The following is a 26,255-nucleotide window of genomic DNA, read 5'->3' on the forward strand; positions in this document are numbered from 1 at the left end:
ATAGCTGAAGCTTGGCATCAGAGGATGATAAAAAAGGAATATGAACAGATTTTTGGGAGGATTATTTATAGTACTTAAAATTTGTGGATCTCGTTCATCTTGGAGAACATTGTAAACAATGCTGTAGTATTAATAGCAGTCTTTGATAGGAGGCATTATTCCTTATTTTACATATTCCAGTTGAGACTTTCTGCATCAGGTACTTATTTGCCCCAGCATCTAGTCATGTAAATCAGAGGCAGATTGAAAGCCTCTGGTGCCTTTGACTTGCCTTCTCCAGCCCTCTTGTAAATTGCCTTTCTTGCTATTAATATTCCATAGATATTCAAATAGCCTTTAATTTCTGAATGACCTTGCACCTCTCCCTACAATTACCTCATTTCAGAGAATTATGAGGAAGACTCTGAGATAGCTTGTGTGTCTCATTTGTGGTATCTGTGGTGGTTGAGTTATAAAACCTTTCTTGAGAGCTTTAGAGGAAGGTCGTGCATTGAGAGTGGGGTGCCTTACAGTGTATTTTCTTTCTGTATCTGACTGTCAAGCACAGAAGCAAGATCAGTTTGTAGGGGGAGGGCGCTCTAAGAAAACAGCAGACATTATACCAAGCATTTCTATGGAGGGCAGTGTGTAGGTGTAAAGTGTTTACCTAGCATGCTCAAAGGCCTGGGTGTTAAATGCCAGCACTGAAAATGAGTTAGTGGTGTGAGATATTCTAAGGAGTTAGCAAGCTGACATTGTTTTGTTACCAAGGTGAATTTTGGACTCTTTTCCAGTGGTTTCTATGTAACTGGCGAGGAGTGAGTTGCGTGCTGGTAGACAGTGGTAGCACCCTTTGACCTTGGATGGTGGGGGATGAAGTAAGAAATGATCTAGGAGTCTTACTCAAGTCTCATGGAATTTTTTCTTGTTATGTTTTCTGTTTGATGAGTCAGAAATGCAGGCTGTTGTAAAGTGTCATTAACAAGAACCTGTGTAACTGATCGTAATCACTTGAAATTACAGACCTCTTTCCTGTGTAATGATTTTTGCCATTTGCCACTTCATAATTTTCAATAGGCCAACTACAAGTATGATTTTTTTGATCAATAAGAATCTTGGGCCATTGCTTCATGAGTTTTTAATACCCTAAAATTATCTCTAATAGCAAATTGTGTAGGTACCCACTTGGATGAGATATCGGTGTTCATTATTTGGGTGGGCAAGTCTTAGTATTTCAGAGAAGTTGATAATGGGGTGTTACAAAACCCTCAGAGTAAGGAAAACTAATCTAACATCTACCAAGGTAATCCCGTGCACACACAAGCCTTCCTGTTCATGCACACACAACTATACTGTTAATATATGTTTGCTTCAGTATGATGGGATGCTCCTGTGTCTGAAATATCAGTTGCTCTCCTTTGTGTTTTGGATATCAGTCTCAAAGATACTGACTAGAAAATAAAGATTTGAACAGTTTAATGTAGAGATCACAAGCCCTGACATTAGTAATGACTGACGAGTGGCACTCCACCCAAGTGTGATGCTCGGAGGCAATTTGGAGTCAGTAACTAATTTATGAGGCCTTTTGTTATAAAAATGAGCTTTGGCAGGATTCCCAGTCAAGTTCTTATTTCTTCAGGTTGGAAAACAGGACTTAGAGGGATCGGCTGACAGCTTTGAGAACACGTTAGGAGCGTGTGATTGTAGGTCCCCTGCCCAGCAGTGTGTTTCCCTCTGTCTTTATTGAAACTTAATTTTTAATTGTGTTCAAAACTAATAGCCAAAAGTATACCTTTCATTAGTATTAGCTACACACACACTGTTATGTAACAGATGTCTGGACCATTTTAATCTTGTAAAAATGAGGGACAGCTAGACAATCACTCTCCATTTCCTCTCCACCCAGCTCCAGGCACTCTACATTTTCTGTCTGTTTCTGTGAGTTGGATTGCTGTTTTATGTAAGTGGAGCAGTACTTTCCTAGTTTTGTTTTGTTACAAAGTGAACCCTGCCGGGCGGTGGTGGCGCACGCCTTTAGTCCCAGCACTCAGGAGGCAGAGACAGGCAGATCTGTGAGTTTGAGGGCAGCCTGGTCTACATAGTGAGTTCCAGGACAGCCAGGGCTACACAGAGAAACCCTGTCTCGAAAAACAAAACAAAAAAGATGATTTAAGTGAGGATAATGGGAGGCTGAGGTAGTAGTTCAGTGTTTCCTAGCATGGCCAGAGCCGTAAGTTGGACCCCCATTATCACATAAACTGGAAATGCCTGCTCATGCCTGTAATCTCAGCACTCGGAGGTAGGAACAGGAGAATCAGAACATCTACACCATCCTCGACTACACAGTAAGCTTGAGGCTAGCCTGGGCTGCTTGAGACCCTGTCAGTAAAGAAATGGATGACTAGAAGAGAGAGGGCATCGTTGTGGTTTCAAATCGTGCTTTTCTGGGTAGATGGTAATTAAAAAGATGATCAGCACCTGCAGGACTTCCTAAGAACAATACAGGCAAAGTCAGGTCAATACAGAAAACCCGTCAATGGGGTCTTTGAACAGTAGAGTCTGTTAGGGACCCATGTTCCTCAGCTAGGCCAAAAGGATGCCCTGGAGATAAGTTGGAAACTGCTGGTGCTGCAGGGCTTCAGCTCTTTGAGCTGGTTCAAGTTCACCATAAAGGGACACAAAGATTATCAATCCTCTGCTGCTTTGTGAGTTGGCTGGCTCTCTGGTGCTGTTGGATTATAATGAGCTTTCTGGAAATTTAGATCCTGGGCCTACTTTGCTGATGGATTCCTGTGAGAAATTCCCGCCCCTTCCTCTGTCAGCTTTCTATACTTTCCTGTTTACCCTGGACTTGTTGAAGAGACAACAGGAACCAGAAGACCTGCTTTTCAACCTTCAGCATGCCAATAACCTTATTTTGTATCTTGACATACAGCTTCATGCCTCATTTTGATAATGTGTAGATAAGATGATTTGTTTAGATAGATGGATTTTGAAAAGGAATTTCTGTCACCTGAGGAGTTTGTTTTATAAATGTGAAGGACTGAGGTGTGGACTACCGTGTTACACAGGGTAGAGCAGGCTCTGCAGTGTACCCTGTGGGGCTAGCTCTACTACAGAACCTTTGCCCTTGTTCCTATTGAGGATTCTGAAAGAGCTACATGGTTCTTAGTGTCCCAAAGCAGCTTATGATAGAACTGTAAGAACATCATATCTAGGAGACCTGAGATTCTTCTCTTTCAGATCTCTTGATTTTAGGAAGAGTATTAGACAAGCTAAGAGTCCAGCTTACGGTTGCACAGCTAGTATCAGAAACTGAGAATAGACTCCACATTTTACTCTGCTTGAATCTTAGAATTGGTGCACTTCCTTTATTTTAACTAAGTAGACAAGACTGGCACACAAGAAGAGGTAAGTAATGATCTAAGACTATGGTAGGGACAGAAAGAGGGGAAGCTGGTGCTTCCAGTGTAGGCTCTTTGAGAAAGAAAGAATCAGTATCACGGCTGGTGTGATCTGGGAAGCCTTCCTGGAGGAGGGGGAGCTGTAGATTATACAACAACAGATGATAGTTTTGAGCTGTTCTTGAAGGATCGTTAGATTATAAACTGAGAGACGAAGGAGCAGCAGGGGCAGGCTTGGGAAGCTTGAGGCAGGTGCTGGAGTAGGCTGGAAGAGGGCAGGCTGCTTTGCCCTTATCACCGGAGCATCCTGAGTAGGAAGCTTGTTTGAGGACACCACTTTCTTCCTACTTATTTACTTGGGCACCTGTCCTCTTTCAAATAAAAGTCATGTGTACTGGAAATTACCAACAGGAAATTACCTTGCTTAAAATAGGAGAAAAGTATTGTAATATTTTCTAGAGGAAGTCTCCAAAGTACCTAATAGTATTAAAACCTGGAGCCAGGCTCCCATCAAAGAGGCAGCTGGCGTGCCTTGGTGCTCCTGAGTAACAGGGCCATCCATGAATTATTTAGACCCTGGACTCAGTGAGTGTCTGCCTAGCAAAATCCTGTGGGCAGGAGGCTGTGTTATCACATTGAGAGATCGTCAGAAGCTCAGGTGGAGGAAGAAATGAATGCATCCTAAAGATACTGCGATGCTAGCATGCCAGGGTTACACATGTTTCCTGTCCCTGCAACTGGGTCTGTTTTCAAAGAGCAAGAGATAATAACTCCTATCTCTAATTAATAAACAGAAACCCACATTCTCATATTAGCATGACACATATCAACAGAGATTTGGTTAGGAACAACATTAAAATCACATAGGAACATAGAACATTTATGTAGGAAAACCACTCCACTAGATTTCCCAGCAGAGAGGACAAACCCAGGTGTAGATCCATTTGAAATGATGCTGACTGTAGCTATCACTGTCTCTGTTGCTGACCTGTCACTGGTTACAGTAATTGCATCTCTCAAGCTTACTTCCCAGTGTGCCTGCCTGCAGAGGAGTACACACTGGTGTAATGGCCTGGGGAGGGCTGCTGGGACGGGTTAACTTTGGCTCTCGGCAGACAAGGTGGTGTGAGGCCTGTTTTGATGCTAAGGCCTGGCCCCTGTCACACTCTTCTTGTCTTTCTCCCCACCCTTCCCAGTGCCTGTTCGGTGTGGTTCCCTTACCTTTTCTCTTTACAGTCCCTGGAAAGGTTAAAGTGGGTGTGAATACCCAAGGGCAGGGTCAGAACACTTATTTCAGGAAGAACAGATTTATACCCCCTTTCTTATTTGCTTTCAAGCTATGCCCCCCTAAGCCCCTCCTAAAACTTGTCCTCACAGCTCTGAATACTATGCATTCAGTATGCATCAGCCTTTCTCCTCTGTGTTGTAGGTCAAAAGAAAACCAAAAATTCTGGGCAAGAGCAGGCCTAGCCCCTCTTACATTCCCCAGACACTCTCTGCCCTTACAGAGTGCCTGGAGGGGAGGGTCCAGGTCTCTCACCAACTGGTAATATATTCACTAGCTTAGCAACACCTGTTTGCCAAAGGCGGGGCCTCTGGCCTGGGATGTTCTTTTGCCTATATAAGGAAGTTTTGCCAGGTGCGATAACAAATGACACGGATAAGTTTGGTTAGGGTAGAAGGCTCAGTAGACTGCATTCCTTCCCTGGTGCTTGTTACTAGTGTAACTTATTGTTTTTCTTTGCAGTAGTGAGATCAGTTCTGATATGACCAGTAGAACGAGATAGACAGGCAGAGGGAGAAAATGGCTGGAATTAGGTTTGCTGTGCTCTGGTATTTCGTATTCTGTTGTATGACTAGATGATTTTGATTCTGCTTGTGCACGAAGGGTATGGGAGGAATGTGAGCGAATGAGAATAGTCCACACCTCTGAGGAATAGAGCTAGCAATTGCTACCAATGGAAAAACACCTTTAACTTTTCTTTCAGTTTTTCTTGTAGTTATCCTAAATTCTGAATCCTGAAGTATAAATTTGACAGCCTGGCCCCAAAGAAACATTAGCCTTTGTAGAAACATGGGCCTTTTGTAACTTGCTTCATAGTCTGTCTGGTGTTCATGCTTTGTGAATTACTGTTTTATAGTAATAAAGCAAGAAAAATTTTAAATTACTCTGTGTGTGTGTGTGTGTGTGTGTGTGTGTGTGTGTGTGTGTAGATGCACATGATTGAGCACATAATGTCACATGTGTTGAGGTCAGAGGACAACTTGGGAGGGGGGCTGTCTCTTTCCCAAATGTGGGTCCCTGATGTTGAATGCAAGTCATCAGGCAGGCCCTCACTGTTACCTGCTGAGCCACCTTGCCTGCTCTTAAAGGAAGTTTGAATGGTTAAGCAGAAGGGAATGGGTTGTGTGACTAGTTAATGGAGTAGGTAGGCCAGAGAGGTAAGGCAGTAAGAACTGGTATGAGGCAGAAAGGTAGAGTGGTGTTCCCAGGGTGTAGATGCAGGGGCGTGATTTGGGCCTGCTTCCCTGACCCACACACTAATGGAAGAAGGATTTTAGTAATAGTATTCCTGTTTACTGAAAGGAAATGCTCCAGGGAAGTTGTCTGTGATAATCTGTCACAGGGATTTGACAGTAATGAAGAATGAAATGCAGCTGGGGTAGTGATTCCCACTTGTAATCCTAGCACTCAGGAGGCTGAAGCAGGAGGATCATTGAATCCCAGGTCAGCCTGGCTACAGAGTGCAACCCTTTCTTAAAAAAAGAAAAAAAAAAATGAAAGGCAAATCTGGAAATGGTAGTGTAAAGCATCAAAGAACTCAGCAAAACTGTTTATGTGAAACCTCATTTTCTTGGTCCCACTTTCAGCTCTGGGGTTAGTTTTCTAAATCCTGGGATTAGATGTGTACAAATGCCTGTCACATTTTAGCATTTGACCATCCTCTCCCGGACATCTTCAGTCTTGTTAATGTTTGGACTTTCAGGAAATGAACATCCAGAGTTTACCCTTTCAAGTTTGTGTGATGCAGGAAAAGCATTCATCTCCCCACCGCAGGACAGCACAAAGGCTCAGAGCAGAGGCTTAATCTCAGCCCTGTGTTCTCATTCACAGTGCACATGCTAAAACCTATAGAATCTTATTGTGCAGATCCATCAAGTATGAAAAGAGGAACAAAACCAAATAAAACAAATCCCATTCACAACAGAGCTCTCAAAGTAGCAAGTTTTGTGTGAACTAGTAAGAATATGTCTAGTTCTGACTTAACATAGATGTTGTAGAGGTTTGTGTGTGGAGTGCATGGATTTTAGGCTTACCTTGATACAGCCTTCCAGCTTTTCTAAAAAGCTTAGAAACCACTACTTAGTAGATGAGATAGACTCTAAGAATAGTGAAGAAACAAAGCTCTGGAGAGTATACTGGACTTGATTAGCCTGAGGATGAACCATTTGGCTCTGCTACTCACCAGCTAGACAGCCCTGGGTAAGGAAAACTCATGTGTTGAATGTAAACTGGAGACAACACCATAGGGTTAGTCACTTGAGAAAATTTATATGAAACTTTTTTTTTTTCAGTTTTTGAGATAGGGTCTCACTATGTCACTTTGTCTAGCCTGGATCTCTGTGTAGACAGGGGTGGTCTCAGACTCAAAGAAATCCACCTCCTCTGTTTCCTAAGTGCTGGATTAAAGGTCAGCATCACACACCCAGCCCATGGAAACATTTTGTAAGCTACAAAGTTGATGGTAGCTTTATGACTGTGCTAGCTACTTTTTTATTGCTGTTAAGGGACACTGTGACCAAGGAAACTTAGAGAAGAAAGAGTTTTTTTGGAGCTTACTGTTCTAAAGGGTGAGTCTATAACCATCCTTGGAGGTGAGAGCATGGCCCTCGGCAGGAAGGGTGCTGGAGCAGTAACTGAGAGCTCACATCTGATCCACAAGGACAAGGCAGAGAGAGGTCTGACTGGAATGGCTTGGGCTTTTGAAACCTCAAAGCCAACTTGTCACACTCCCTCTAACAAGGCCACACCCCACAATCCTTCCCAAACAGTTCTACCAACTGGGGACCAAGCATTCAAATCTGTGAGCCTGTGGAGGCTGTTCTCATTTCAACCATTACAAGGAACATTCATTGTATATGAAGACTGGTAATTGAGACTAAAGTTATAACAACTGAAACCCAAACTTGAGCACTCATGTCACAGATGAACACTTTTAGGATACAGAAAATTTTATGACTATAGATTCCAACCTGTTTGGTTTATGGATAAGGACTATGAGGCCCCAAGAAAGTTAGAAGCCAATACACAAAATTATGAAGTTTGTTGGTGGCGCTTGGGTGTTAGGATGAACATATGCACTAAATGCCCTTCTATCATGCCCTGATGCTTCTAATTGCTTCTGTCTACAGATCACCTTTTATCACAGATGCAGCCTATGTGGGGCTTGAGTTGTTTTGTTCCTGTAGCTACCATGCCAGTCATAGCTGCATAGAATCTGGCTGTAGTTAGAAGACAGGTACAACCATTTATCAGAGTTGCCCCCCTGACCTGGGTGAGCAGTGACAATGTTTAGTTGAGAAAAAAAATGAGATGAACTAAATTGTACAATCTATTACTACAGAAAGATGGGTGAACATTCTGAAACTCTCTCCTCTAATGTTCCCATTGACATGCCACGTTTTCCTGCATTAGTTAGGGTCTTGGAGATTCTACTTCTGAGATCACTATAAACAAAACTGGGGGCTAGACCCTGGACCTTTTACTTCATTCAGGTAAGACAGAGTTTCTGTAAGTTCTTTTCCTCTTCAGAACATCACCCTTCCCCTCACCAAACATGTGCCTCCTCTTGGCTAAGGCTGATGGCTCCACCCTTGAGCCATTTTCTCAACTTCCTCTTCCTACTTGTGCTGACTCAGGGCTACCTGAAACTCCTGCAGACATCAAGCTTGCCTGGGTCCTGCTCAGGGTCTCTTTGCCTGGCTCTTTGATGTCATTTACAAGTCTGTATTGCCTCTTCTCTTTATTCCTTCAGGTAACCAGGCTTTTACTGGTTCTGACCCATTGGCCTAATCCACCTGTGGCTTACTGTCTGTCTTATTTCCCAGTCCCTTTGGTAGTATATGATGCTGTTCCTCTCCTTTTTTTCTTGGGTGTCTCCCTTTATTGTGGTTTTTTTTGCAGTTTTGGCTGTGTTGGGAGTGGATTCTAGTACCCCTGAGCTATAGCTACAGTCATCCACTGTTGTTGTTTTCTTCTTCTTCCTCTTCTTCCTCCTCCTCCTCCTCCTCCTCCTCCTCCTCCTCCTCCCCCCCCCAAGGCTATATCTCCCCCAGATCCCTACTTAGCTACTTGCTAGATGTAACCCTACTAAATCAACTGTTCCCTCTGTGCTCCAGATTGTAGCTTCAGCTTTGACCTCTCCTTCTCCATCCCTGACCACTGTGGACATGTCACCTGGTGGTGTTGCAGGTGACTCAGTTGGCCTGCCAGAAGGAAATGTTCATCATTCCTTCTTTTTAATACCCCCCCCCCCCCCCGCCAGCTCTAATGCCGATCATTCTTGATTATCCTTTGAACTTCCCACATTCGATTGGTTGACACGAGTTCTGAAGGGGAATGCTTGCATCAGTCCATTCCTTTTAATCCTGTTGCCACACCCTAATAGGTCCTTTGACCTGGATGGTTGCAGTAATCATCCAAAGTCTTGTTGCCTCCAGTCCCTCTTATCTGCCAAGTTAATCACTGCTGGAGCCCAGGGCAGACCCTGTTCTCCTCTGGCTTAAAATTCTTCAGGCCCATGCTTGATTCTAGCTTGTTTTCATGCTTCTCTCCCAAAGTTCCTTTGTGCTCCAACTGGTCAGTCACATTGCCTGTTCTGGCAGTTACATAAGGATGCTTCATCTTTTCTCCAGGATACTGGCTATCTACCTGTGTTCCAGGGACAAGTCCAGATGCCAATGTATCCTGGGGTTCTTCCTGACCCTTCCTAACTAGGTGTGGCTTCCTTCTTCTCTGAACTCTTTAGTATTTGACTATTAGCCAGTAATTTGTCCCATACTACTTGTCTAGCAACTCTCCCAGTTATCTTTGAATCCTTAAAAAAAAAAAAAGTAGTGTGGGCCTAGCACATACTGAATGCTATAAATGCAGCTCACCTGATAGTGGAGGAATAATGTCTCTGGCTGTCCTCTACTTTCCCTCAGCTACTGAGTTAGAAGTAGTCAGGGCCTGTAGAGTGGTGTCCTGTTTTCACTTGGCCCCATCCCACCAAATGGATGTTCCTATGGGGTTACTAAACCCTTCTTCAGCCTCAAAACCTTTCTTTCTGGTACTTGGATACATTCACTCTGTGTAGTTTAGCTCAGCTCTTTAGGACTGAGTGTGGCCTTTCCATTACACTGCATGTAACCTGGCTAATTAGAAAGTTCATTTAATGTACTTCCCCATACCAGAGAGCTTGAAAGGATGATAGCTGAGTGTTGACTCACAAGTTCTTCATTAAGTGGCTTAAAATTTAAAAAAAAAAAAAATGTTATCAGCTGGCAGATCACTTTGTAATCTCGTTTTCTGTGCTATAGCTGGACAGTCAGAGTACTCATCGTATCGTTGGTATATTTAACAGAGAAGTGGGGTCTGTTAAGAGATCCTCCTCGAAGTAATCCCCGTTATACTTTGTAGTCTTGATGTGATGGGAGTGAGATTGCGTGGATAGGTGAGCTTTGAAAAATATGCCATATTTTGAAGAGTATCCAGCTTTGGTGGCTTTGTAGAGATAAGTATTATTTATCAGTATTAACAGCTTAGGTTGAGAGTTCAGGGTTTCTTATAAGACCATAGAGTAATGAGGAAGCTTGGCTGTCTCCAAAGTTAGGTTTTGAGAATCTTAGACCAAGAGTGTCTTCTAAGACATAGCATTTTGCTGTCTTGTCTAGCTTCAGTTACCATCAGCAGAAATAGGAGGGCTTTAGACTATCTTCTACATCTTGAATGTAAAAATGTCTTATGGTTAGACCTGCCTTGGGAGCCAAAAATTGACACTGTAGATATATTAAAAGCACAGTTCTGTAGCTAAAAGGAGTTGGGACTGTTCAGAAGTAGGTAGTTAGCAGGCTTTGCCATTATCTCTATCCCTGTCAGGATGCAGCATTCTGTGAACTAAAGTGAGGCTCAGGCTACCTCTTCTGTACACACTGGTGTCCTTTAGGAAGAAATGAATTAGGACCTTGCAGTGTAGTGCTAGCTGGTCTGGAATTTATGTGCAGACCAGGTTAGTTTAACTCGTGATCTACCTTCCACAAACCCGAGCATTAATTGTGCTGAAATTACCTTGTGTAGTGATTGCTACAGGGTTTCAAGCTGGAAATGACAAGTTTATCATTTATCTGCCAGTTATTGTGAGGGGGGAAGTGGGAAGAGGATAGGACTAGAGCCAATTATTAACCATGGATACATTTTGATCACGTTATTGTCTACATAGGCTTTCTTTTTGGTAGACGTGGGCGAGAGAAGCAACTAGGAAGAACCAAAAGTTTAGAGGTGTCGGTAAACAAATCAAAGTAAGATTTAAAGGTGATTGCTGTTCTCTTTCCCAGGAATGTCAAGTTCTCAGGATCCGATTCTGAGTGGTGTTTACCTGTGTACCTCCCATAATGCTTTGCACCGCGGTGCTTGGATAAATCTTCCTTGCACGAAGTTACTAACAGGGCTCATCACCTCAGAAATGTAATGCAGTAATGGCAGCTAGTCTGCCGAGATTCTCCAGCGGGCCTAGTTCTCATTTCTGCGGGCTGTACCCTGCAGGGTGCCCAGACTGACTTTGTTTTACTTACGGTGGCGCCGGGCTGGGCCGCTCTCGCGGTTGGCGCCCGCGCGGTGGCTGCCTGCGCCCAGGTGCACAGGGCTGCGGGGCTCTGACCTGCCTCTGGGCCCTGCACCCCTTTTCAAGTGATAGTAATCGGAGACTTTTCCGTTAGGCGGGGCCACTCAACAAACGTAGTAATTCCAGCAGCTTTGTGGGGCCTGGCCGCGCGGGTCGGGGTCTGCAGGGTCGGCCTGCGTGCGCCCCTCCGCGTGATTCGGCCTGCGTTTCCTGCTCCATGCTGTTATGCTAATCAGGTGACATCACCGCGCAGCTCACCGCAGCTCCCGATTAAATTACAAACCGGCAGCGGGCGGGCAGGCGGGCGGGAGGTGTGCGCTGCTGTGTGAGCAGAAGCGCAGCGTGCTTAGGGTTGGCCATATTTAAAATATTTTCCAGTAGGATCGTGCCTCCTTCCTTCTTTCCCTCCTTCTCTTCTTCCTCCTCCTCCCTCCTCCCTCTTGGGTAATTTATTTCTAGCTTCCAGGCAAGGGCCACACAAGGAAGGAAATCCACAGGGGATTAGATGCCGGGGTGGTAACTCGACCGGGCTAAGGTGGACTCTGCAGCCAACTTTCTATCAGATCACGCTGCACCCATTTCCGACCGACGACCGACCGGAATGCGGCTGGCTTGAGGTCCAGCCCTTTCTCCTGGGCGGGAGCGGAGCCGCGGAAGCTGCTGGGCGTTGGATGGGGGTAGGAGGGGGCCGGAGCGGATTCCTACCGTGCAGCCGGCCTGGACGTTAGGTCTGGCATAATGGAATTGCAGAGGACGTCCAGCATCTCTGGGCCACTGTCGCCGGCCTACACCGGGCAGGTGCCTTACAACTACAACCAACTGGAAGGGAGATTCAAACAGCTCCAAGGTGAGTCCCCTGCCAAAGGCCAGGCCTGCCTGGGGGTGTTCCGAAAGTACCCTGGTGCTTTCTCAAGCTTTATTTCTGCCATATGGTTGGGACCCCAGTGAAGATAGCCGCCACACGGCCTCAGGTTGGCTGTGAGAGCCTCATTGAGGCGTTAAAGGAGGCAGTTGCTTACACTACTCCAGACTCCAGCACAGCCACCATTTGGAGTTTTTCCTCTCCTTTTGGTTCTAGGCGCTAGTTGTGAGGTATCCCACTTCCAGTTGTATACACACACTCTTCCGATTTGGGGAGATTAATGTTAATGGATCCATTAGTATGTATTTGGTTCCAGACCGCCTCTTTAACTTCCAACTCCCAGCCTCTTACCTCTGGGAGCACTTGAAGGTGTAAAGTGCACTGCTCCGGACCCAGTGCAGTAGAACAATAGCAAAGGGGCGGGGGGAGTGGTCTTTTTGTTCATAAGTCTTTGGTAAATTACAGTTTTAGTTCTGAAGCCGAATTTTAACTTTTGATGTATTGTGTTGGGGGAGAGCTTTCCCATCAGTTTGGTGGGCTATGCAATTTATAATAAAAGCCACTTACTGTCATTCCAGGCCTGTGGGTTGGATTACTTGGATCAATTACAGGCACTTTCTGGAGTCTGTGCCAGGCTCAAAAGATTGAATACATCCAGTATTTTACTGCACACGTTTTTATGAAGAACCAGATCCTGGCAATGCAGTAGTGTGCTGTGTTTCTGTCTGTAGCCCTGGACCGTCTCTGACCAGCCAGCAGGCCATGGTCAGCGACTCAGCCTATATGTGAGGAAGAAAAAAAAGATTCGGAGCTGAAAACAGAGCTTGTACTGGGAAGCCTGTAGAGTCAGGTAATAGACAGGAATAGCTCTAGTACTATAAAGACTATGCGAAGACTCTATGTTTCTTATTTTAACCCTGTGGCCTAAATGGTTCCTTCCAGGACGTAAGAAAGGAAACAGCTTTGCCCTAGTATGTTTTCATTAGGAAGGGATGATGCATTTCATTCATTGGTTTGCTTGTCTTGTGAAGTAGTTGACAGCATTGACTTTTTTTAAAATGAGGCAGAACAGGATATGACTTTAAACATTTGCTAGGTGCTGCTGCATTCCTTCAGCGGCTAAGAGGTAGGTCATTATTACTAGGGAATCAACTAAGTCTTTGGTTGCATCTCCTTGAATCTTTGAAGATGGAATTTTTTTTTTCCCTTTGAAAACTTAGGTGAGGGAGCTTGCAAGTAGTAAAATAGAAAACACGTTGACTTTCTAGGTCTTTTAGGAGTCCTACAGTACTGTACAATCTGAGGAGCTCAGAATGCTCCCTTTTCCTTTGGCCTGGGCCAAGGAGAAGCACCTGTGGGGTTCAGTCAGAAAACTCAGCGCTTTTCTTTAGCCTGTCCATGCTGTGTAGTTTCAGGGGGAAAAAAAATCAGTAGAAAATATAAAAAGATAATGTGTGTGGAATGCACTCCCAGACCCACCCATAACAAAAGGCTGTTATTCTAAAAGGGTTAAGTGTGGTTGTAAACTGCTCACTGAGCAGGGTGGAGCTTACACACAGGAAATGTCTTAACTGTCCTCTGGACAAGGAAACATTTAAAAAAAATCACACAAACGTCCTGGATATTTTAGTTCATGTTATTTTTCCTCAAGGAAATCTCATAAGAAATGGTGGGCATTAAGTTGGGTGGTAAATACATAGATTTTTCAGAAATGACCTTTGTCCCCTGCTTTAGCTCCGTATAACTTTATTTTTAAATACTGTGGTTTTGAGTTGCATAAGTTTAGTGTTGGTATTTCTATAACAGAAAACCACCTGTGTTGAGGAACTGAGAAAGGGTGAATTGACTTTCAAATAGGGTGGGTCACATTAGGATCACTAACTTCCAACAGTGTCCTAGTAAGAAATAAAACAGGTTGTGGTTTAAACTTTTCTCTGCTATTAGCCCTTAGTGTGGTGTTCTAATATTTGTAGTTCTTGTAGACGTTTATTTTTGATAACATAGATTCTATGTGCTGACTTAATTTTGTGCGTGCTGAGGAGTCTGCCTTTATACTCCTGGGTATGATCTTTCTTAATTCTTGTCACCCAATGTATGATTTTTTTTCTTTTTATGCTCTGTATAGAATTTATGTATTTAGCATCTGTGGCTGGGAAATGCTTTCATTTTGTGGAGGTATGTTACTATATATTTTGCTGGATGTGGTTGATTGGGGTTAGCTCTGCTAGCAGCGGTCTGATATTAAGAGGGATCTGGTCTATTTAGATAACATAGTGTGTAGAGATTTATGGGCCAGTGAATAAGTGTGGCGGGGGAAACATTAATTGTTTAAGGAATGACTGAGAGATACTGGTTTTGTTGTGCTTGTTCACTTGCTTTTTTATGACACCTAGGTTCATGGCATAAGAGAGGTCAGGGTCTTGAACCTCTGAACTCTAACCTTAACCACCAGTACAGTTTCCTTTCCTTTTTCCACCTGCCGAATTAAATTATCACTTTCTTCAGGTCCATTGGTGTCTTATACAATGGATTCATTTTGTTGTTGTTTTCTTTTCTAGATAAGAGAGGAAAGTTGAAACAACTGAAATCAGCCTCATGCTTAGAAAACTAGTTAATAGAAGTTCATGATACCTTCCTCTAGTTTCTCATCTGCCAGCTTCTTCCTTGTAACTCTCCCACTGTGTTTTCTGGTGCTTATTGTATGAGAAAAATTGCAGATTCTTAAGCTTGGCATTCAGGGACTCCTGTAAATGGCCTTATCCTATGGCCTTTCTCTTCTAACTCCTTCAAAGTTTTCAGCCAGACTTGTAGACAGGCATCCCTCATCTCTAGGCTGGTCTCTTCCTGCTTACTTGCCTTTCGTACCAGAGCACTGATCCATTGGCTGTGGCAGTGAGGTTGTAGCAAAGGCAGAATCCAGATGAAAAGCATCAAAATGAAAGTGTCTTTGTTTTCTTTGCATCTTACTCCATAGTCAGCGCCTTTCTGGAGAAGAGCTTGCTACAGCTTCTGGCTTGATGCGGTTTTTCCCTAGAAGGTGTCTTAGTGTGAAGAAGGAGAATAATGAATTTCAGACCATGGGAGTTCATTTCCATGCTCATTACATGCTGAGAGTTGCTTTTTAATAGTGTGTGTGTGTGTGTGTGTGTGTGTGTGTGTGTGTGTGTGAAGAGAGCATCAGATTTCTTGGAGGTTAAAATACAGATTGTTGTCACCCACCCAGTAACAGCTGGGAACTGAACTCCAGTCCTTTGGGTTGTCTTTCCAGCCTCTTAAATCTAAAAAATAGTAATTAATTTACTTACATTGTGTGTGTACGTGGTGTGTGTGTGCACATGTGTATTAAGGTTAGAGGACAGCTCTTTGGAGCAGGATACCTCCTTCACCCTGTACGTGTGTCCTGAGCATTGACCCCCGTTCACCAGTCTTGCTCAACAAGCTCCTTTACCTACTGAGTCATTTGACCAACCCTTCATTCCCTGTCCTGCCTTTCTACTACTGAACCACCGTTTTTTGAGATAGGGACTTATATAATCCAAGCTGGTCTCAAACTCGCTATGTAAATGAGTCTGGCCTTAAATTTTTCATCCTTCTATTTTGACTTTTCAAATTAGGATTGCAGGTGTCCACCACCATCCCTGGCTGTTTTAATTTCTTAGCTCTTGGAGAAAGAATAGTGATGATTTTATACCTGTGAATCATAAAGATCATGTATGCATGTATGTATTTTTTAAGACAAGGTTTCTTTGTGTAGCCCTAGCCATTCTGGAACTCTGTCTAGACTGGACTGGCCTCTAACTCAGAGACCCACCTGCCTCTGTCTCCTGAGTGCTGGGTGGGATTAAAGGTGTGTGCCACCACCACGGGGCAGAGAAGAATACTTACTTCCAAGTTTTTAGTAAATCTTTTGGTTTGTTGTGTGACTTAAAATATTTGCTTCACCTCATTTCATTCGCCTTAGAGAAAGAAAATTTCTAAGTCTAGATCTGCTTGCCGGGAAGATAGTCTACACCTAAGGTTTTCAAGAGAAATGGTCAATATTTCTTTCCCATTATAATGAGAGCAGAATTGATGACTTTTTTTTTTTTTAGATTTATTTTGTGTATGAATGTTTTCCCTGCATGTATGTATACACAGCATGGTGCCTCAGGTCCTCAGACATCAGAAGAGGGTGGATCCCTGGAACTGGACTTGGAGATGCCTATGAGCCACCATGTGGGGGGTAGGGACTGTAGGGACTGAACCTGGTCCTCTACAGACCAGCAAATGCTCTGGACCTCTGAGCCAACTCTCCAGACCCAAGGGTTTATTTTTATCTTATGTGTATGAGTGTGTTTTTCCTGTAAGTGTGTAAGTGCACATAGAATGCCTGTGGAAGCCAGAGAGGATATTAGATCACTGGAACAAGAGTTACACAGTTGTTAAGAGCCATGTGGGTGCTGGAGCCCAAACCCTGATCCTCTACCAAAGCAGCAAGCCATCTCCAGCAGCAAATGATTTTTTTTTTTTATAGGAGGGTTAGGGGTAGGGTTATATGAGAACATTTTAGAGATTTTATGAAGCATGACATGTTGTTTTGTGGGGCAGATAACTTTGTGGGGCAAATCATTAAATCAAATTAAACCTTTCATCAGTTTCTTAGAATTAAATCCTAATAGATTTGTGACTCCACCCTGTTTTTGAGTGATGTGCTTATTGTAATTATTGTCATAGCACTTAACTTTAATATGTTATCATGCTTAACAGATTTTTTAAAGTCCACAGCATGAGAGCTCCTACTTAGTAAATTCAAATAAACATAAATTTCCTCAGTACATGGGGCAGATAGTCACTTGCTTCTTATAAAGACACAAGTAATTGTCTTTAGATCAGTCAGTATGAGACTAGCTCTCCAGAATTCAGGTTTTCTGACTCCCAAATTTAACAGTCCTCCTGTAGTACCCACCAATGTGGAGGCTAAGTATGGGCAGTTAGTGTGTGCAGAAAGCTGCTCAGATTTCAGTTGAGGTGGCCAAGGGAACACCTAACAGCGTCAGTCCTTAAACACAGTGTTTGGGAAGACTGCTGACAGGACTCCTGGAGTCCAGCTGTGTAGAAAGGGAAGGTGGAGGGTGTCTCTGTGCTGCTGTGTTGTGGAAAGCAGGCAAGTTCTGAAGACTGTTCACACTGTGCCCCTTGTCACATCTCATGTCCAAGAAGGTCTGCTCTCAGTTCAGGTGCTTCTTGTCTCTTCATGGCTTTCTGAAGTGTCCTGTCCCTTCCTGAAAGGTACACCCTAAGAAGTTAGAGCTGGCTCTGCAGAAACGTAGGATTTGATTTCATTAGAATGTATGTCAAAGCATCATTCCCCCTCCTGTGCCTGATACTTCACTCAGCAGAACTCTGTAACCCTGCTGACTTTTTTCACTGTTCAGCCTTGGCTTGGTTCTTCCACTGGGCATCATCTCATGAGCCAGGTCATTATCTAGAAGTTTAGGTCAGATACATCTCAATCCAGGCTTTCCCAGAGAGTGAAAGTCAAAACTCTTGCTTGGTTTCCTTCCTAAAATGTAAACTCAGCACTTGGTCACTCTGCTGTGATTTTCGCGCATTGCTGTTGTGGCTTTAGTACATTTTTCCTTGGTTTCTTACATCTAGGAGCCCAAACCCAAGCTGGGTCCCATTATGCTCTTGCCCATTACACAGAGAAGCACTGAGTATCTGCTAAGGGCATGGACTACCTTGTTTGAAGAGTTTTACAGATTGCAGCTCTCAAGATGAGGACCCTAAGTCAACAGTAATAACATGTCTTGGGAACTTGCTAGAAATATAAATTCTCAAATCCTAAGCTATGTGAATCTGGAACTCTGAGGTGCATCCCAACAATAAGTATTTCTAACTAGCTTGCCAGGTGCTCTCTGCACATTACCCGAGTCTCTTCCATGTAGGGACGGGCTTAACAATCTGATTCTTACTGAGAAATGAAAACTTGGGGGAGGGTATTTAGAATAAAGTGTATAATAAGGAAAAAGGCCTTTAGCTAGCCAGGAGTGGGCTCCAGCTGCTATATTTAAGGAAGCCACTTGACAACTGTGAGCTTGCGTCACTCCCTCTGCCATATGGAGTCAGTTACCCCATTTCTTCCACTGAGTGAGCTCATGATAATAGATGTTTAGGCTCTGAGGATGGCTCAGATAGGCGCTGCTTTAACTCCGTGTTCCTAATAAATAACCTATTAGATTTATCCTCAAGAACAAAAATTCCCACAACTTAAAAAGATAGTAGGTGAAACCTGGAGACAAACCTGCCCTGGTGTCTGAAGATCTGGGCTTCGCTCCCTCTCAGAGTAGCTTCTAGGGTTTACTTGACCAGGGGAGTGTGGATAGCAAGTGCCACGCTCTTAGGTTTCCCTAAAAATGTGCAGGTACTATTAAAAGTACCAAGTTTAGCCATTGTTTCCACTGTTGTACTTCCCTTTAAAGAAAATTGAAACTACACAGAGAAATCCTGTCCTGAAAAACCAAAAAAGAAGAAAGAAAGGAAGGAAGAAAGGAGGAAAGGAAGAAGGAGAGAAAATTTAAATGTATAAATGGACTGTAAGAATTCCAGTGTTGTTCTGACTGCAGGGTTGTTTACCTTTCTGTGCTGGAAAATGATGTGGATCACGACAGCTTTACCTCTGCAGCCTTAAGTCTGTCGTGCTGGAGTTATACTTTGCCAACCCAGATAGATGTAAAAAGCCAGCAGTTCTCAGATTCTGCTACTTTTCTTTCTCCATGACAACTTCATAATCGACTCTGAGATCCAGCTATGAAAAAATAAAAATAAAAAGTTGTGAAAACAAATGATAAGGGCATTATAAAGATGCATGTTTCTAATCTTCGCCAGATCAGTTTAATTGAAAAATTGACAGTGCTAAACTACTTAATGAGTGCACAAAACTTGCCACTTGAAAGCTTAATAGTAGGTCAGTATGGGGTACTTGAGATAAAAGCAAGAAGGATCCTAATTAGGGAAAAAAGAAAAAAAAGGTAAAACTGACTTTCTTGTTTCTTATTATTAACACATATTCACTGGTGACCTGCTTTTCTCCGAGCTTTGGTCTTCTGGTTGAAAAATGTGTGGGTGAAGGCACAGCCTGAGCTGACCAACAAATCTGCACTCTAGAATCAGAGTGAAAAAGAGGAGAGAGAGACAGAGAGACAGATGGAGGAGGTGTTGAGCCACCTCATCCCATGGAGTTTTTGTTTGTCTTAAATTTAAATAGAGTTATTGACTCCTGAACACAGTCCTTGTTTGAAAAGTCGATCCTAAGAGGAGGCAGGCGGCCAGTCATCAGTGGCATTTGTTGGGGTGCCAAATCTAGAAACTACGCAGCCTCTTTGGAGTTTGGACTACAAGGCACTTGGAACCTTAGAGAACCTTGCTATGGGACACTGTGGATGATTTACAAAATTCCTAGAAATGCCGCAGCCCAGGCCCACCCCAGACCTTGTGGCTCAGAACCCTGTCTTAACAAGATCCTCAGGAGGTTTTTATGCAGTTTCAAACTTAAGAAGCAGTCTTGGAAATGGTCCTCCCCTCACTCCTTCAAGGACTTAGGGTGATGCAGTCCTAGAAAGGGCGTGTCCCTGAGGTTTGAGTTTGGTTTTTTTACATATAGTTCATGTTATACACAGTTTTGTTTGTTTGTTTAGCTATATTGTTTAACTAATTATAAAAGTGATCTGACCAAATGTATGATAATTAAGTTTAATATTTCTCTAGGACATTAAAAGATTTTTTTTAAACTTTATTCTTATTTATTTATTTTGAGGTAGGACCTGACTATGTAGTGGTGGCTGGCTTGGCAGAACTCACTTTGTAGGCCAGGCTGGCCTCAAACTTATAGAGATCTGCTCGCCTCTGTCCCCTAAGTGTTGGGATTAAAGACATGCTTGACCACATCGGGCCAAATTAAAGGATAAAAAAAAAAAAAGCTCTTAGCTTTGTAAGTCTTAGCAGAGTTTGGCTGGGATTTTTAAACTTTTTCATCTTGAAGTTAGAGAAATTGGTGAGGTTAAAAAAAGTTTCTTTTCACACCCCTTGGTATTAGTAAAGAAGACAGAATTATTCTAGGGGCTGGAGAGGTGATTCAGGAGTTAAGAGTACTCATTTCTCTTCCACAGGACCTGAGTTCAGTTCCTAGCACCCACATGGTGGCTCACAACCATCTAACTTCACTTTCAGGGGATATGATACCCTCTTCTGAACTCCTCAGGTACCAGGCATGCATCTGGTATACATACATACATGTAGGCAAAACATTTATACACATATTGTAAAAGATGAATAAAAAATTATTCTGGGCCAGAATTGTCTAAATTCTTCCAGAATTTTAATATGGTGTTTAATGAAATGGACTTAAGCCTTTTAAATACTGTTAAACTACTTTTTAAAGATTCATCATATGCGTATGAATGTTTTGCTTGCATGAATGTATGTGTACCACATGTGTGTGTCTGTTGGAGTCCCTAGAATTGGGGTTACGGGTGGTTGTGAGCCACCATGTGGGTGCTAGAGATTGAACCTGGGTCCTCTGCAAGACCAGCAAGGTTTTTTGTTGTTGTTGTTTTGTTTTTTTAATTATTTATTTTCATTTTATATGCATTGATGTTTTGCCTGAATGTATGTCTGTGTGAGGGTGTCAGATCTTGGAGTTACAGACAGTTGTGTCCTGAGAAGTGAACCCAGGTCCTCTGAAAGAGCAGTCAGTGAGTGTTCTTAACTGGTGAGCCATCTCTTCAGCCCCCAACAAGTGTTTTTAACTGTTAAACTGTCTCTACAGCTCTAAACTATTTTTTTAATTAATAAGAAATACTCCTTGTGTTGAACAGTGATTCTTGTTTACACCCTATCCTTGTACAGTGATCTTGTATTTATTTAATGTTGCTATTCTTACAGTTGGTTAGACCGTGTACAGTTTTCATGCATACCAAACTTACTTGGTGGTACTTACAAGTTTTGTTGTTAGTGTATTTGAAATATATTAAATATATATATTTTATTTGATAGGTGCTTATTTTTTTCTGAGTCTACAATTGAAATTCTAAAGCAGCTGCTAATAATTTAGGTAGGAGAGAAAACACCTCTATTTTTTGACCAGAGATTTTGTCCTTTAAGAGAAAGAAAGGGCTGGAAGAGGTAAGTTACCCATAGTGGGAGGGCATAGGCAGAAGCAACAGCCATTAGGAAGTAACTAAGTGACTCCCCTCCCCGTGTGTGTGTGTGTGTGTGTGTGTGTGTGTGTGTGTGTGTGTGTGTGTATACGTGTACATGTATGTGTGTACCATACTATGCATGTGGAGGTCCTAGGACAACTTGCAGAGTGCGTTACTCTTACAAGGTATTGAAATGCAGTGGTTAGGCTTGTGCAGGTGCTGAGTGATCGGACCAGCCCAGCTGATGGCTTTTCAAAAGCAGGATTGAAGGTGATGAAAGGACAGAGTTAAATTCTAGCTACTCAGTTATGTTTTCCTAACGTGTTTAACATATAACATTATCAGTATTACTATGTTCTCAATAAATGAAAATGAAAGAATAGTTACATGAAATTCGACAGTGCAGCAGAGTTTAACTTTCCATAGTATTCATATCACATACACATTATAATCCAATAAATTCAGTGTGTCTTTTTTACATTCCACTTCACATTAAGCTTTTCACTTGATTATTTCTGTGAATCTTGGCAAATATTCTTAGCTTGCCCTTGTAAACCTGAGAACTGCGTTTACCAGTCTCGGAATGTTTCCTTAAGTAAGATAGGGATAGCATGCATACTGTATTAATGAGATTGCTGTAAGAATCAGATGAGCTTCTGTGCAGAAACCGATGGTTGTATGACCCTTGATGTAAGTGCTCAGTAACCCACAGCAGCAGCCTTGATGATTTCAGGTGTTAGCTAAATGATCAAGGAAGCCTGGCAACCAGTGCCTCAACTTCTAGCACTAACCCCACCCCATCCCCACCCCCGCAACCCCCTTCTGGGTGTGGTTTCCTTCAGTGTGTTAGAAGAGTGTTGGTTCAGCTTGCCTGGAAATGCACTCAACTGAAACATGCTCTTTTTTATTTAGAATGAACATGAGGCTAATAAGCCTCTTGGGCCAGCTGACTTTTGATGTAGGTTGAAGGTCACCATGGTGACTCCTCCCAAATTCATGAAAAGCACCTGGAGCAGCTATTGCCAAAGCCAGGGAACATCCAGTCCCACCTCTCAGAACCCCCTTTGTTAGAGGTCACTTGTGTGTCCAAACTAATGCTATTGGTCCTCCATAGACACTGAATCACTAATGCTGCTACAGTAGTCACAGTAACATGGAAGCAGAACCTTGTCTATATTTGGTTTCATAAAAGCCTTGTGAAAGATCTGGCCTTACTGTCCCTTTCTAATATGAAATGATTCAAGTGAGAAGTGAACTTGAGGAGCACTAAGGCACACAATTTATGAAGTACGTGAGGAAGCCACAAACAGTCTAAAGGCTCCGTTCTTCTCTGATGGAAAGTGCACCGAATTGTCTTTTTTTGAGGTCATTTACAGTGGAATTTTGTAGCTAGATACCGTTCAAACAAAAACCAGTTTCGAGAATGTTATGTGTATTTAACCTGAAATCCTTGTACAAACTGTGGACATTATCTCGGAAGCACCAACATACAGTTGTTGTCACAGCCAAGATGGTAGAAGACCAAGCAGTCTGCTAGAAGAAATGTTACATTGCCATTCTTAAAATTAGTTTTAAGGAAGAGAAACTTTAAAGCAGTGGTTCTCAACCTTCCTAATGCATTGACCCTTTAATACTGTTCCTCATGTTGTGACCCCCAACCATAAAATTATTTTTCTTGCTACTTCATAACTATGCTGTTGCTACTGTTATTAATCATAATCTAAGTATCTGATATGTAGGCTATCTGATACTTGACTCCTGTGAAAGAGTTGTTCAGCCCCCTCAGAGGGGTCACGATCCAAAGGTGAGAGCTGTTGCTTTAAGGGGTGTCTTTATTTTTATTTGCATCTATTCTAATGCATAGTCTATTGTATTGGTAAGTTCCAGGGAGTGACTGTAGGTCAGTAGCTTCTGTGTGTAATACCTGAGATGTGGATTTAATGTGTTTCTGGTGTTTGAACATAGTACTCTGGTATGTATTGAGGGAGATACTTATCCTGATAGTTACATTTAGTCTTGAATAGTAGAGAAGAGGTTCTACAAAGAATGGATGTGCAGGTGAGTTCTCACTGTGTGCTCTGTGCTGGTAGCCAGGGGAGCCGTGGAAGGAGTGTAGGGCAGAACCTGGTCTTAGTGGTGTGGTGGGGATGACTGCACAGGACTTTATCTCTTCAGAAGCAGGAGGAGGCTAGAAAGTACAAGCAAATTGTGGATTCATTAAAGCCAGCATTCGATCCCTGCTTCATTAGTGACTTCACTTATCCTCATTTTTCTCATCTTGAAAGAGTAGCTCTTGGGATGTCTGTAGAGATTAAATTGAATGTATTGTAACTTCACCCTGGTCTGCCAGAGCGTAAACCTTCCACATATAGGGACTCTCCCTTATTTCTGGGGATATTGGTTATTTTGTTTAGGTAAAGATGTGTGAACTCCCTGGAGAAAAGTGAGGCAGGGGTGGGGGTGGGGTGGGGGAGAGCACTCTTGTACTCCTGTAAGGAGCACTAAAAAGCTATTTCGTCTCCATATTCCTTTCTTGTTCTTGGCATGTGTTTCATGAATAAAGGGGCTGTCTTAGAGTTTCTATTGCTGTGATACAACACCCTCCCTGACCAAAAGCATCTTGGTGGAGGGACAGGGTTTATTTCAGCTTCCAGTTCCACATCACAGTGCATCATCAAGAAAGTCAGGGCAGGGACCCAGAGGCAGGAATTGAAATAGAAGCCATGGCTTAACTGGATTGCCTCCTCGGGCCTTGCTCATTCTGCTTTCTTACAGTACCCAGAGCCACCAGATCAGGAGTGGCAATTCCCACAAGGCCAGTCTGGTGGGGACATTTTCTCAATTGAGGTTCTCTCTTCCCAAATTACTCTAGCTTGTGTAAAGTCAACACAAAACTAGTTGAGCACAATGGGATGTGGAGTAACATACATAGGAAGTTCTTTTTAAAGTAATCTGGTTTTCCTTCTGGTTGCCTCACCTCCCCTAAGAAGACAGGTGGCACCAACAGCTACTTCAAAAATTGTTGAATGAAAGAATGAATCATTTAGAGTAATGATTTTGTCTTTGGTGGATTCAAATTATAACCTTAGGAAGGTCTGGGTTAAGCTTATTTGCTTTTTCAATTAAACAAAAGCTATTATGATCCTAGTGAATCTCTGCCCTTAAAGCTCTGTTTAGGTATTGCCTGTAAATGTATTCTTCAGAACTGCAACATGCTGTGGAATTTTCTTAATGTTGCTGTGTAGAAAGCCCCCAAACACAAATACAGAAATTTGGATAGGTAGAAATGATTGGCTAGAGTTAGGCATTAGGTGTCTCCCATGGACTCTTTCCTTTTGTTGAGTATAATGGTTAAAAAATTTATAATCTAGGGGTTGGAGAGATGGCTCAGCAGTGAAGAGCACTCAGCCAGGTTCAATTCCAAGTACTCACGTGGCAGCTGACAATTGTTTGTGACTCCAGTTTCTGGGGATCTGTCACCCTCACACCAGTGCACCTAAAATAAAGTTATATATAAAAATGTTTATAATCTAGCTTCATGGCAACAAGTGTTCAACAGTGTATCCTGTGACACTGGATCCATTTCTGGGTGTGGCAGCCGTTCACATCTGTGTTACATACTGTAAAGCAAACCCAGCTTTTTACACTGCACAATGTGCTTTTGCTCCAGGGCCTGCAGCATGAGTGATACTTGTGTGGAAGTCAGGCAGGTGACTCACTCTGATCAAACAGGCAGGGCCTCAGAAATGTAAATAACACAGTAATGTGCACACTTACCTTGTGCACAAAATTAAAAGAATTTTGTCCTGAACTATTCTCTAGTTCTTGGTGTTTCCCAGTTCTCACTCTATTTTTTTTAATAGTCATATGTTTTCCTCTGCAAATAGATGATTTCAAAAGTATATTGTTTTTCATTTGAAACACAGGAAACCATTTTTAAAAGTCATTTATCAGTGGACCAGAGTATGGCCTATTTGACTGGAGCTTCTTGGTCACAGAACCATGCATAATATTTATTGAGGTGGTGAATTCATTCTACTTTTCTTGGGGAGATAGGGTAAAATTCAGGACGGGAGTCTAGAGTTGTGGTCTTCTTTGCTTAAGTCCCAGGTGGAGTAGAGGCTGAAGGAGCTAATGTAAGCCTCGTTTAGCCCTTACACACACAGTCCCATGGGGACCCACCTTCTGCTGCCACAGGCCTTTCTTCCCTTGTTTTCCTGTGAACTCATAAATTAAGACATTGATCCAGCTCCTTTCTTTATAATAAGGAGCAGCCCTGATGTCTATTCAGGGTCTGAGGAAGTAAGAGACAGGTGCCTTGGTAATGTAGAAGTTGGTGTGTGATCTAATGTTTTTTCTCTTCTAGTAGGAATTTGCAGTGTAACTTGTCTAGATTCCTTGCATTAAAAAGAAAACAAAACTACTCTTGGAGCCCTGGTTATTAAAATAATGATTTTTTGCGTAATTCAACCTCTTTAATATTCTGCTTATAGAAGGGCTTCTATCTACAGCTCCACTAAACAGCTGGACTCACAGGGATAGTTTCCACCTTCAAGAACAAGATAGGAGTTTTGTTGAGATTTTGAGTAGGTAGCCATTCAATAGGGAAGGTGGGCTTTACACACTTGCAGAGTGGAGGACATCTCACCTAGGTTGCTGTGAGAATCAGCTACATTCATTTTGTGTGGACCCTCTGAAAAAGACACATTCATAATTAAATACAAGAAATTTTTATGTGGGGAAGACAAATGCCAAGTCTGTTTCTGTGTTTACTCGATTGCTCAAGTTCCTGCTGGTGGAAAAGGCAGTGTTCTGTTGGCAGTAGCTAACGTTGGCCTAGCGCTTTATGCACCAGACACATTCAGTTTGTTTATGTTGGTTTGTTGACAGGTATTGCTTTGTTGCCTGCAGTGGTTGGGAACTCATGGTCCTCCTGCCTCAGCCTCCC

The 26,255-nt window shown here is 42.7% G+C and overlaps 1 protein-coding gene across 2 annotated transcripts in view; it reads left to right on the plus strand.

The window, feature by feature from the left end:
• Window positions 1-26,255, plus strand: part of Sptbn1 (spectrin beta, non-erythrocytic 1) — a 174,225-nt gene that overhangs the window by 58,399 nt on the left and 89,571 nt on the right. Inside the window, exon 1 of one of the 2 annotated variants that reach the window (XM_059275170.1) lies at window positions 11,570-12,113. The exons of the other annotated variant lie outside the window; for it this stretch is intronic. Coding sequence (XP_059131153.1) covers window positions 12,005-12,113 — 109 coding nt within the window. The 5' untranslated portion in view covers window positions 11,570-12,004. Of the gene's footprint in view, window positions 1-11,569; window positions 12,114-26,255 lie in introns of those variants that run through there. 2 annotated transcript variants of the gene reach the window in all.

This window comes from Peromyscus eremicus, chromosome 10, assembly GCF_949786415.1.
Source record: "Peromyscus eremicus chromosome 10, PerEre_H2_v1, whole genome shotgun sequence".
Taxonomy (NCBI): Eukaryota; Metazoa; Chordata; class Mammalia; order Rodentia; family Cricetidae; genus Peromyscus; species Peromyscus eremicus.